The sequence below is a fragment of the Nestor notabilis genome, unplaced genomic scaffold (genome assembly GCF_000696875.1).
Source record: "Nestor notabilis isolate BGI_N333 unplaced genomic scaffold, ASM69687v1 scaffold6901, whole genome shotgun sequence".
NCBI lineage: Eukaryota > Metazoa > Chordata > Aves > Psittaciformes > Psittacidae > Nestor > Nestor notabilis.
In genome coordinates, this window is record NW_009914145.1 from 35980 (window position 1) to 48994 (window position 13015).

A 13015-nucleotide genomic window follows, 5' to 3' on the forward strand; every position below is an offset into this window, starting at 1 on the left:
TGGGTTCATGGGCAGGAGTCAGCCGCTCGTGTTCTGCGCACCCCTCTGCTTGGGAAGAGGACTGAAAGACGTTGTGCAAGTCCTAGCATGAAGGAAGGCGGAGGAGACAGTGGGGAGAGCCACCCATTACCTTGGTCTCCCCAGATCCCCCGGGTGACGTGCCTGGGCTGGGCTCCCTCCTCTGCAGGTTCAGAGGTCCCCCCATCCGCACAGCTGGAGGGCGAGCACCCCGAGGAGGACGGCACCGAGGCTGCCGCGTGCGCTGGAGGCTCCATCGCAGTCCTTTTTGTCGGCTTCACATCTGGATTGCTGGCACAGGACCCCCTTGAAGCCCACGGGGCAGATGCAGCGCTGGTTCTGGTAGCACGTGCCGCCGTTCTGGCAGAGCAGGAGCTCATCGTCGCAGACATTGGCTATGAGGTGGGAGGGAGGGAAGGATTTGAGTGTTAGTCTGGGGTATGTTAAACCCCTTGACTGCAGCAGAAATGAGAAGCTTTTGGCTTTCTTTAGCTCCTAGGGCAGTCCCAGGGCCAGGAGAACACAGTGGGGACTGCAAACTCCAGGAGCAAAGCTATTGAGTCATTTTGGATTTGGGAGGAATGGCTGGAATCTGCTCCCTCTAGTCTTTTAGCCTCAACGGGGAACGCAGACATTGGCTATGAGGTGGGAGGGAGGGAAGGATTTGAGTGTTAGTCTGGGGTATGTTAAACCCCTTGACTGCAGCAGAAATGAGAAGCTTTTGGCTTTCTTTAGCTCCTAGGGCAGTCCCAGGGCCAGGAGAACACAGTGGGGACTGCAAACTCCAGGAGCAAAGCTATTGAGTCATTTTGGATTTGGGAAGAATGGCTGGAATCTGCTCACTCTAGTCTCTGAGCATCACGGGGGACCCAAGCAGGCAGTGCTGAGGATCCCCTTCTGCTTTGGATCCATCTCACCCCCACCCTGTCACTGTGTCTCAGGTACTTACGGAAGCAGCCCTGTCTCCAGTAGTAGTTGGGCAGGCAGTCGTCACACTTGGGCCCCGTGGCACCTTCTTTGCATTCACAGTAGCCGGTCTCGTTGCAGCGGTCGTGCCTGGAGCCGATCTGGTTGCAATTACATTCTGCCCAAAGACAAGGCCATCAGTGCCTGCCCTACCTGGGGGTTTGTCCCTGTTAATGCCCTGAGGGAGATGCTGGGACTTCGGAAAAACCTGGCTACGTGCAATAGGAGGGCCCTTAGCGACCAAGGAACTGGGAGAGCAACCTCCCATGGTTGCATGAGAGGTCCCAAGAGTGCAAAGAGCCATGGGTGCAAGACCACCCCTCTTTGGAGCTGAGCATCTCCCGGTAGAGCAATGCATCTGAATCAAGTTGGAAAGATATTATTTGGGCTTTGTTCTCAGGGAAGAGACTCCTCAGCAGGCTGCAGAGCCCGTAACCACTGGGGGCATGCAGGTCGCCCATCTTTCCAGAGAGGGGCTGAACTGAAGCCCACCCCATAGACTGAGGTCCTGTAAGAGCCATCCCATGCCCCAGCGCCGCTGCCCGAGGCCCCCGGCGTGCTCACCTATGCACACATTCTCGTCATCCAGCTCTGCGGAGCTGTTGCGGTAGAAGCCCAGGCGGCAGTGCTGGCAGTGCTGGCCCCGCGTGTTGTGCTTGCAGCTCACGCAGGTCACCACGTTCAGGAAGTCGATGTAGCTGCAGCGGTTGGAGTGGCCGTAGCACTCGCAGTCTGCGGAGAGGAGGAGAGAGCTGGGGAGAAGGGCTGGGAGCATCCTTCCTCGCGCTGGGTGGAGGAGAGGAGCCACGACCACCGCTGACACGGGGCTGGGCAGGAGGAGTGCGCACAGTGGCTGCTGTTCCTCACTGCCATGGAGGGACTGGGCTCAGAGAGGGGGGTTCTGTCCCCTCGGGGTGAGGACAGGCAGGAACCAGCCCCCGGCTGTCCCAGGACATGATCTCTTTAAGGAAAGGCATAATGATGGCAGCAGGCAGTAGAAGGGAATTAGGTGTTAATTAAAGAGCTGCCTTGTTAGTGAACAGAGCTCAGCTTGGTGCCTGGGATTGGCTCTGGTGGAGCTGCAGGACCTGGGGGGAGCTGGGTTCGGGTGATGAGCCTCAGTGAAGGCTGTGCTCTGCCTTGCTGTGGCAAGGAGGGGACTGGTCCATGGGATGGGGTTGGCAGAGGGTGCAGCAACGCTGCCTCCAGTGATGGGAAGGGCCTGGAAAAGGCTGAAGTGGAGCTGAAGCTGCAGGTGTTCAGGTAAAACCTCACTGCCTCTCTGGCTTCTTCCCCTGTGTCCCTTTCCCAGCCCCTTGCTGTTGTACCTTCAGAACAATGCTGGGTGTGAAGTACGGTGACTCTCAGGCTAAGTGCTTAAAATGTCCAAGGAAGCGTGGCTTGTGTGGGGTCCCTCCAAAGGCAGTGGACAAGTGCATGAAGGTTTGAACCACGGCTGCCTGGTACAGCACAGGGATGCCTGCAAAGGCTGCAGGTGGGATGGGAGATGCCACCATCGCTTGTCCAAGCACTGTACCTGTCCCCAGGGCTGACCTCTCTCAGCTGTGGGCATGTTAGAAAACTACCAGCTAGGTTTAATTTGTAGCCAGAGGAATTTGATTATTTGCTGCTTGTGTTTGGTTTTTATTACCATGACTTGGGCTGGTGGTTGCCTTGTGGTGTTAGATTCAGGTGCTGGATCTTTCTGGGAGTTTAAAAGTATAACACAAGGAGAGGAGGTACCCTGTTTGCCTTGTGGCCCTGCTGTGGTCCTGGTCAGGAGGTGTCCCAGCCAGCATAGGCAGGGAATAATGTGAACAGAAACAGTGTGAGCCAGGTCTGAGCTCCCTCAGCCTTTGCAGCGGAGTCTCGGTGCTGGGGTTGTGTTCCAAGCTCTAACATTAAACATTCCATGGCAGAGGGATGGAGGGAGCGGTGTGGGTTGGCATGCACATGCAACTGGAGGAGGACACTTGTCTCAATGAAATGATGACCAGGGAAGATGGAGCAGGGCAGAGGTTTCCCCATGGTTCATAACTGCCTGAGGAGGAGCTGAGATTTGGTTGTAATCTCTTCTGTGAAACAACTTCTGCCTCTTTGACCAATATCTAAAGAATTTTAGCTCAGATACTTCTGGCTGCTGCAATTCCCAAGCATTGTTTCACCCTCGGGATGCACTCCTGCATACAGCTAACCACAACTTGGATATGCAAACCCTTCCCATCTTCTCCATATCTGATGCTGCTGGACCACATCAGCTGGGTGAAGACTGAGAGCCCCTTGGAGCACTACGCTCCCTCCTCTTACCTTTATATGTTTCAATAGGAGCCACTGGGCCAGAGTCTGGTTTGAGCCGGATGAGTTTTGAGCTCTTTGAGGATGCTTAAGGAAAATCAGAGACATGTTTTCTCTCGCTGCTTAGCACCGCTCCGCGTCCTACCCTACCGCGAGCAGCTCTGCTACGAGAACAGTGCTGACCCGAGCCAAGAACACTGCTCTGGCAGCACTGGCAGCTATGTCTGCACCAGGCAGCTGGGAGCTGCTAAATTTCTCCCTCTTTTCTCCCCTTCTCAAAGCTGGATGCATGCAAAACTCGATGCACAGTACTGTTGCGATGTGCAGAGCCAGGAGGAGCTACTCGTGCATCCCCCCTTCGTGCACGTTCGATGGTGAGAATTGGGTTATTCAGGATAAGGATCTACAAGTCTGAACAGCTAAAAAATAGTCTACCGTCCATAGCTGCTAAATTTCTCCCTCTTTTCTCCCCTTCTCAAAGCTGGATGCATGCAAAACTCGATGCACAGTACTGTTGCGATGTGCAGAGCCAGGAGGAGCTACTCGTGCATCCCCCCTTCGTGCACGTTCGATGGTGAGAATTGGGTTATTCAGGATAAGGATCTACAAGTCTGAACAGCTAAAAAATAGTCTACCGTCCATGGCATCGGTTTGATGGAGGTCACACCAACAAGCTGCTAGAAGGACAAACACTATGGAGGTGGTACCTGGCAAGGATTGCTAAAGGGTCCTGCAGAGCACACGCTGCTCACGTACCTGGCTTCTTCCCGTGCCTCTTGCCTGCAGAGTGTGCTGTGCGCCCTGCTTTGCTCTTCGGAGCTGCTACACCAGACAATAAAACATATCTGAGTGCTGTGGTGGGGTCAGGGCACTCAGGGTCAGCCCAGCATGGTTGGGCTGGGGATATTTCCTCTGGATAAGGGGCTACCTGAGCAGGATGGTGCTACCTCAGGGCTGTGCTGCCAGCCAGACCCCCTCCCACACTGAATGACTGGGGTACTGGGGGTAAAAGCCATCACCTCCACCTCAAGCTGATGGGGTCTGTGCTTTGGTAACCCCAGTAAAAGGCAAGGCTGAGCTGTGCTGAGGTCCCACAGGGATCCTGCCTTTCATGCCATTAGTGATGCTGCTGTGGCACTGGGGCCTCCTTGGATCCCTATGGCTTCCCCTGGTCTCATGGTGGGCTAGCACAGTGCCCAGACCCTCCTCCACCAATGTGGCATCTCTAGCCTTGGACAGGCATGGCCTTACCTTGCATGTTCTTGGGAGGGTCTGGTGGCTTCGGTCCACGTGCTGCTGTGTTTGGTGGGAGCTGAACATCTTACAGGGGCATCAGTTAGAGAGAACGTCAGATTTAATACACACCCCCCTCCTGTTTGCTTAGAAAGGTGGCAAAGCGACTCTGGAAGCTCTAGGCAGGTATCTAGGGTGGATTGGTGGAGCCGTATCTTGTTGTGGATGGGCTGGAGCATGAATTGGAGGCAAAGTCTCCTGGAAATTAGAGTCTTAAAGTGTGAAGAGAGACAGAAAAAGCATTCCTAAGGGGAGAGTGTGGGAGCTGCTGCATAGGCAAGCGTTAGCATGTGGTCGTTACATTGCCCTAGCATGCAGAGAAGCTACATCTGCAGACCACTGTCAAGGCTCAGAAACCCTCCTTTTTCAGTACAGACTGTCAGCATCACTTGGCATTGATGCCCGTGGCGTAGGCGAACACAGTTTGTCTCTCTGTGAGACCAGGGGCAGGCCCAGAATGACAACAATTCCAAAGAACCTCAATTTCAGCACTTTCTGCTTCCCAGTTGAGTGTTTCCAAGCACTGGGTTGTGTCCTGGACCAGGCTTCAGCAGTTGCTCTGTTCTGCACTGGAAGGGATGCTAGTATCTACAGCTGGAGCGAGCTACAGGCATCTCAGATGGGAAACAGGAGCTGAGCACCAACAGGCAACTGCCGAAGCATGTGTGCTGGTGGGAACGCTGAGGAGGAGAAGCTTCAGCCTGAACAGCCAGCGTGAAGTCTCCCAGGCTCCCACCAGGAGCAGCTCACCTTAGGCAGTCACGCAGGAGACCTGAAGCAAGGAAATACACAAGAAGGCATCTATGCTATGAACGACACAGGCTTATCTATTTACAAAATTACTCTGCTCTACAAACAGATTCCAGTCTCGGGAGATGACAGGATTTCCATGATCCTCTCCATTCACCCCAGCAGCGAGCTGTGAACAATCTCTTCTACCACTTACCATCCTCATCTTTCATGTATATGACTAAACCCCGAGGCTCAATCCAGCCTCACCAGAATCCCAGCTGCGTGTAGGGCACAGACAAAGACCTGAGCTTTCTCCCAGGTGAGAGGAGGAGAGAGAAGCATGGAAAATGGAGCACAGAACTAGAAACTAAAGCGTTTGCTGAGCGCTGGGAGCTGGTACTCGCTGGCAGGACCCAGCTCAGCCACGTGTCTCCTACCTTCTGCTCCGGGGCCATCCTTGGCCAGGGGAGAGCCCACTTGCAGTGGGGCAGCCTCCGACAAGCTGGTGTAGTCTTGCAGGGATCAAAGGGAAAGCAGTGTTAGTGGGTGTGCTGGGGGGAGCTGGTAACCTGCCCTGATGCGTAGGGCAGGACTGCAGCGGTGTGATCATACAATAGTTAGGGTTGGAAATGACTTTAAGATCATCTAGTTCCAAATCCTCTGCCATGGGCAGGGATAAGCTGCCCAATCTCAGCCCAGCTGAACTCAGGGTGTTCTGCTCATATGTTTGCTTAAGGGCCTCAGCCATGGATCTGCATCCCTCCTGAGAAACATGGAACTGAGAAATAGCATGGGTGTCTTAGGGTGGAGGCACAAAGTCCTGGCTTCTAACCCGAACTTCCAGGGTCTCCTTCAGGCTCTGCTCATCCCTTAGAAATAGCACTTAAAGAATTTGCAGTTAAACCATCAAGAAATATATAGATCACTTGTTTGATTTCCCTGCAAACCCTCACCCCCACTGGCTCCATACCCTTCCACATCTCCTCAGTATTGGTAACAATCTTCAGGTTTGCTAGAAAACAAACCAAGGAATAAGATTTTAAAAGCCATGTTATTAATTTGAAGCTCCAGTTGGGTAACATAAGGAGGAGGAGGGAAAAAAACCCATCTCTTGATCCTTGCCAAGTTTCAAAGGACAAACCCGAGTAGGAGAGAAATGTGATTTCCCAGCCTCGTCAAGGGGATGATAAACAATGCAGAATAAAACAGAGCTTGTCATTAAAAAATCATTTTTTTTTCTAAGAGAAGGTGATAGACAGTGTCCTTTTCAGCTGGAAAGTGGAAACCAATTGATATTAATACGGTGTTAAAGAGAATATGAAAAAAGCCCTGTGCAAATTGGCAAGGGTTTAATTAGAGTCACAATAAAAAACAGCCCTGGAGGCATTTTGCTTTTTAGTCATTCACATACACCTCCACTCAATAGCATTTACAGAGCCAGGAAAATTATTAATGCTCATTATCCTGAGAACCTTTCCCTTGTAGCTCTGGGACATTAATGGACAGTTTTACATGTTGGGAGGGGGAGAGACATGTTTCAGCCCTGGACCCAGCTCATACAAATGGGAAACTCCAGGCAGCTCTTGTCTCAGGGGCTTGTATCAGCCCTGATGAAAATTAGTGGTCCTGGTGGATTTCTAGGGAAGTAGAATAAATTGAACCAAGAAATCATGGTTTGTAGCACAAACCACTGGGGCAAAAGCACTGGAATAGTGGGGAAGGACCCAGAAAAAGTCCTTTTCAAAGCATAAACACGGGAACGCCTTTCTACAGGACCTGCTCAAAGCCAGGCTTTGGCGCTCCCTTTCTGTCGGAGCTCTTAACCATCAAGTAGGGTGCAGGTTGGGTTTGTTTGTCTTGGAGGTGGAACAGCACTAACGAAACTGCTACAAACCAGAGGAGGGAAAATGGAAGCAGATAAAAAAAAAAAAAAGAGGGTTGGGTTTTTTTTTTTTGCCTTTTTTTTTTTTTTGCTTATTTTGAGCATGGGAGAAATGTAACAAATGGTGAGGAAGAATTTGACAGGCTTCAAGGAAGATTTCAAAATAACAGAATTGCAGAAGGCAAATGGGAATAACACTTAATGCATCCTCCTTAGGGTAACTCTGCAATTTCCCATCCTTCTACCCATTTTGGCAGCCTTGACTGCCTACAGACCACAGACCGTGCCCATAAGCTCATTCTCCTCTACCTCTTACCACATGCCAGGCAACCGGGCACAAAAGCATCCTACGAACATGACCACAGCTCCACCTTGACCACAGAAAACACCATGAGCAGCCAAAGGAAGCAGATGTCTAGCAGATCCATGTAACCCAGAGACAACCCAAATCTAATCTACTCCTCTAGCCTACGTGCTACATTGCTTTCTGCCTTGCCGCTGCCCACTAGTGTGCGGAGGCATGAAGGAGAAGGGAAAAACACATCAGTTTGGCTTTAAATACCTGTTTTTTTCTCTGTTTCTCTCACGGGCACAGAGGCAGCGGACTCAGAGGCTGGTCTGAGGATGCTTGCTTATGGTGGGAAGCAGAAATTCAGGGGGCAGAAAATAGTGTGTAAATTAGAGGGTGAAACAGTGCAGGGATGGGGCAGGGCTCTAAAAGGACTTTTAAAACTGTCAGGCTGAGCTGTCTTTAAAGCAAGGAGGGATTCATGTAATGCTCTAAAATTCATAAGGCAGATAACAATAGAATATCTCTTATATGGGCCCTGACCCAACTTGGGGTTATTGCATCTCCTTACCAAGAGCCCGAAGGGTCATCTCTTTAACAAGGTGTTTCCCTTGAGGTCCAGGCAAGTTAGGTTCACAGCCTCTTGGGGAAGTCATGTATTTAAAGAAGTACTTTATATTTCGCATGGGGAGGGACATCTCTGGTCAAAAGCAGATCAGAATTAGGCTGTGCCTTGATTCCCTGTTGCTGGTCAAAGACATACAATGGATTAAGGCGCTCAGAGCTCAGGCCTGGCAATAATCAAGCCAGAGATCTGGCGGCTGGCTGTGATTTACTTATTCTTTTTGTCCCTTGCCATAATGAAAGCATTAGGAACATGTTTTCTCTGCTCAGGAAGCAGGTTTTGGAGAAGGAATAAACCCCAAGGTGCATCGCATCTCCCTTGGAGAAATATGGCAGGAGAGGCTATCCCCCATCACCCCAACCCCACACAGACACTATCCTGCCCACCCCCCGATGTATGACACTAGTGAGACAGAGCACTGCAAGTCATACACAAGATAGACTCTAAACACACCCCCTCACGTACAAAGCACTTGCAAAAGAAGTAGACCTAAAAACGTTGCTGCAGGTGAGCATGGATAAAAATCAATGACCCCAAATACATGGTGCAGACATAGATGTAATCCCCTGTTATTGCTGGGGCCATAAGATGATGTGAGCTCATGGCAGGGCCGATGGATGAACCTTATTCTGCACAGGGCCAATGAGGAGCACTTCTTAACAGGCCAGAGACTTGCACTCTTTCACCCAGGGTCCCTCAGTCTCCAAGGAAGTTGGAGCTAAACTCTGTGCTTCCTGACTAACTACTCAAGCAGGGTACTTCCACGAATATATCTATATTTGCATAAACATGCAATCAAGTTTCCTCATCCCTTTGACTGGCTTCTGGCAGCTCCCCCAGACAGACTGTTACTAACATACTGTGGGTGTAAAACGTCCTCCTGGGAAATATCAGGCCCAGAAAGCGTGGCGAGGGGAGGAATGCGTGTCTAATTCCCCCATGAGAAGCTTAAAAAAGTGTCCTGCTGTTAAGTCCTCTCTGCTCATTTCCAAACAGCAAAGTGAAAACGCCGTCTCCTTGTTCAGGGGTGGAGGTAAGGAGGAACCCCCAGAAAAAGAACAGAAGTTTTCCTCCATGGGGTGGGTTTGGGAGTTAGGAAAGGGTGTTTCTGGTGCCTGCGTGAGCTCCAGCACTGCATTCTCCATGGCTGCTTCTGGCATTAACAGTGGGAATGTTAAGCACGCTGCTCTGCCCTACGAGGCATGTGGAGGTTTGGATAGAGCAGGATGGGGTATGATTCCTCTCTCCTTCCAGCCAGGCAAGACTGGGTACATGGTTCAATTTTCCGGTGGGACAGTAAAGCCTCCATTGCCTTCGTGCCCTGCCAGTGATGGAGCTGTAAGAGAGCATCTCTTGCAGCCGTGCCAGCCCTGTGCAGAACGACGGTGCCAAGTGGCTCGAGGAGGGATGGGTTTTGAAAACCTTTCTTTTTAGAAAAAAAAACAAAATTGAGAAAAAAAGCGAAAAGTGTTGCTTCCCCCGCATCCAGTCCTGGCTTCACTTCTTGCTGCCTTGATGATAGCAGAGTGACAGCAGAGTGAGATAACCCAGTGAGGGGGGGGATATCAACCCATGCTGTGGTTGTCTGTTGGCTTTGAGGTGGACCCGTTGTGGCTGCCTCCCTGCTTATAGGGACCAAAATGCTTCTAGCTCATGTTACACGTGTCAAAGTGCTCTTGGACTGAATAGAGAGAACAGCAAATCTGCCCAGAGCCTGGGGAATGTGAACTTAATCAGGGTGATTTTTATCCATGTCCATTTATCATCCTACAGAGCAGATAGCCAGGGCCACCGACACCGGGATGGGAAGCAGCTAAAAAGAGGAGCCCAGTAGTGAAGTCCCGGCCCTTGGAGTGGGGCAGGGAGCATGGCACCAACCTGGCTGGGTGGTGGTGGCAGGTAGGGTGGTGGTGGTGGTAGCTGCGGTGGTGGTGGTGGTGGTGGTGGTTGAGGTTGTGGTAGTGGTGGGCGCTGTGGTGGTGGTGGTGGTTTTTGCAGTGGTGGTTTTGGTGGTGGTAACCCGCTGTGGTCGCTCATATGCTAACAAGCAAAGAGAAGAGGTGGAGGCACTTACTGGGGGGGATGGGGGTTTCCTTGCCAGCCCATGAGGCTGCTGCTGCTGCACTGGTGACCGATATCCCAGCGCGATTACAACTAGGGCACTGGGGGGATTAAGGCTCGATGATGCTGGAAGCAGGAGCATGTGTGTGTGTGTGTGCAGGAGGCTGTGGCTATATCAGCATCAGCTTACTCTGCCAGTGCAGATATTGGCTTAAATACTTATAGCTCTATCATAAACTAATTGCCAATTAAGCTGAAAAGGGGAAATGAAGCACACCAGGGCAGAGATGGGGTGATGACACTGGGGGGATTAAGGCTCGATGATGCTGGAAGCAGGAGCATGTGTGTGTGTGTGTGCAGGAGGCTGTGGCTATATCAGCATCAGCTTACTCTGCCAGTGCAGATATTGGCTTAAATACTTATAGCTCTATCATAAACTAATTGCCAATTAAGCTGAAAAGGGGAAATGAAGCACACCAGGGCAGAGATGGGGTGATGAGCACTGGGGGGAGCAGAGGAGCCCCCAGCCCACCCTGCCAGGAGCTGTGCTTCTGCTGCCTGATGTCTATGGTCATGCAGCCCTGCCTACCCTGGCTCCTCGAACAGCACCATCCCCTTCTGCCACCCAAATTACCCAGCTCCATCAAAACCAACCTGTACCATTGGCACCATATTAATTTCCACTGGCAAATTAATTAATGATTTAACATCACCAGCCCCTGTGGAGTTGAGCAGGAGTGGTCCCAGGTGCAGTGCCCGCACCACCGCGCTCAACACAACAGCCCCAACTAAAATAACACTGGAACACAAATTCCTACTTAACTTACACCTGCTGCCCTCCTGTCCTTGCTTGTCCCACTGCTTCATGCAGATTATCATGCTTAATTTCATAATAGCCCTGAGCTAGTTTAAATACTTAATTTAGGTCACTTCTAGTCTCCTATGCAGGCTAAATAATCTCTCCTTAACTGGCCTTGGACACAAATCCCTCCTGTCCACCCCCTGCGCATCACTCCCAGCATCTCCCCAGCTTTTTCCTAGCAGGAAATTTTGATGGGAAATGTTTTCCAATGACATAAAGGTAGCACCGAGGATGCCAAGCTCTGTTAAGGGGGGAAAAATGAGTTATCAATATGGTTTTGACCAGAAAAGCAAAGAATGTTTTTGACTGTCAAAACATTTAGGGTTTGTTTTAATCCTAAATTACTTAAGGGAGACTTTTCATTTTTATTTGAAATTTTTAACCCTTTAACTGCTTAAAATCTAAATATGATTCATTTACCCAGAAAACCCGTCCTCCACTTTTCAATTAGGTGCATTTTCCTTAACTGCATTTGCGTGTCTCTGAAACTGTTTCTCCTTCCATTCTTTCTGCTTGCTTGCAGACCAAAGAAGTCGTTATTCATTCAGCTCTCTGATTTGTTTCTTCTGGAGGGTAATTCTGAGCCACAAAACATAAACCCAGGCTTCTGCTTACCCCAAACTCAAGGCTCTTTGATATCAACAACCTCCAGCCTTGTTAAATAAGGAGTCCTATCATACCATCAATCTTTCAGTAAGATCCCAGCTGAGTTCTACCATCTTTGCTGCCGACACTTCATAGATGTATGTTTATATACACGCACATGTACATATGGATGTACACGCTCTAGGTATGACAGCCCAGGGTAACCCAGGCTGGATTCTATGCCAAATAATTCAAACCCAGCTCCTTCTCAGAGCAGAATTCTGCAATACTGGCAGGGGGGGAAAGTTCACAGCGAGCACTGATGGGTTTGAAGAGTCTTTTTTATTCCCTTTCTGGCTGCCATACTAACGAACCTCATGGGGGGAAACCGTGCCAGAGGAAGAGGCAAAATGAGGCTTCTGAAGTCAAAGGAAGAAAATGTAAGACTCTTTGACAGGACAGAGAATGAAGCACAATTAGGGAGGAATTATTGCCTGGAAAATGAAAATGGACAGAAAATAACCATTTTTTTTTCCTAGTGACATCCGCAAGGCCCATGCACCGAGGTGTTAAACAGCAGCATTTCAGCTATGTTTGTACTTACTGCCAAAGGCTGAGCCTGCAGCTGCACCTGGAAAACACAAGAAGAAGCCTAGTTACTGGAAGCAGGTCACCATTGGCTCTGATACCAGCAGAAGCTCACACAGAGACACGACGTGGGACCGAACTTCAATGAATTAGTGGGGGTCTTGCTCACAGGCATACCTATTTGCTGCAGCAACTTAAAAGCTGCTTTTGTCAGACCACAGAGGTGACCAGACAGTGCTGTCTGGGGTCTTGGCATCTCGCCTGGGGAAGAAAAACCAGCATGGACCTGGATGACAGGTTTTTCTGTTAACCATTTCCTTGACGTACCATTAAAGGTCAAACACATCTTCTGAGGTTTACTGGGCTAAGTACAAGCTATAGGGGCTGAACCAGGTGCTGGTTCAGTCCTTGGTGAGCGAGAAGGGCTGAACACTGCAGCACTCACTCAACAGGATGCTGCAAAGCCACTGGCTTCAAACTGACCAGTTGAAGGGCACCCAAGAACCAGCTTCTGGCTTTCAGCACCCAGGAAACTGATGTCCGTGTTCTTCCCTGCTGTAACAAGTGGAAGGATCATGGGAAGTCCCAGCTTTGCATGAACATAAAGCGCAGGACTGGTGATGGAAGGGGTAAGACCACCAAGAGGGGAGGGCTTCAGAGAACTGCCTCTGTTGCAGAGGAAGAGGATGTGGGGGGGATGAAGCAATGAGTTGGGAGGGTGGGAGAAGACTGAGTGACAGATGGGAAGAGAGATGAATGGGAGAAGAAAGAGCAGAGGAGAAAGAGAAATAGGAAGAGACACAAGGAACGGAGGGGAGG

General features: G+C 50.5%; 1 protein-coding gene across 1 annotated transcript in view; it reads right to left on the minus strand.

The window, feature by feature from the left end:
- The window catches only part of NTNG2 (netrin G2), a 41011-nt gene continuing 27996 nt past the window's right edge, over positions 1 to 13015 (minus strand). The window contains 4 exon segments of the mRNA XM_010023503.1: positions 1 to 413; positions 968 to 1102; positions 1549 to 1716; positions 12213 to 12239. Of these exon segments, the coding sequence (XP_010021805.1) occupies positions 190 to 413; positions 968 to 1102; positions 1549 to 1716; positions 12213 to 12239 (554 nt within the window). The 3' untranslated portion in view covers positions 1 to 189.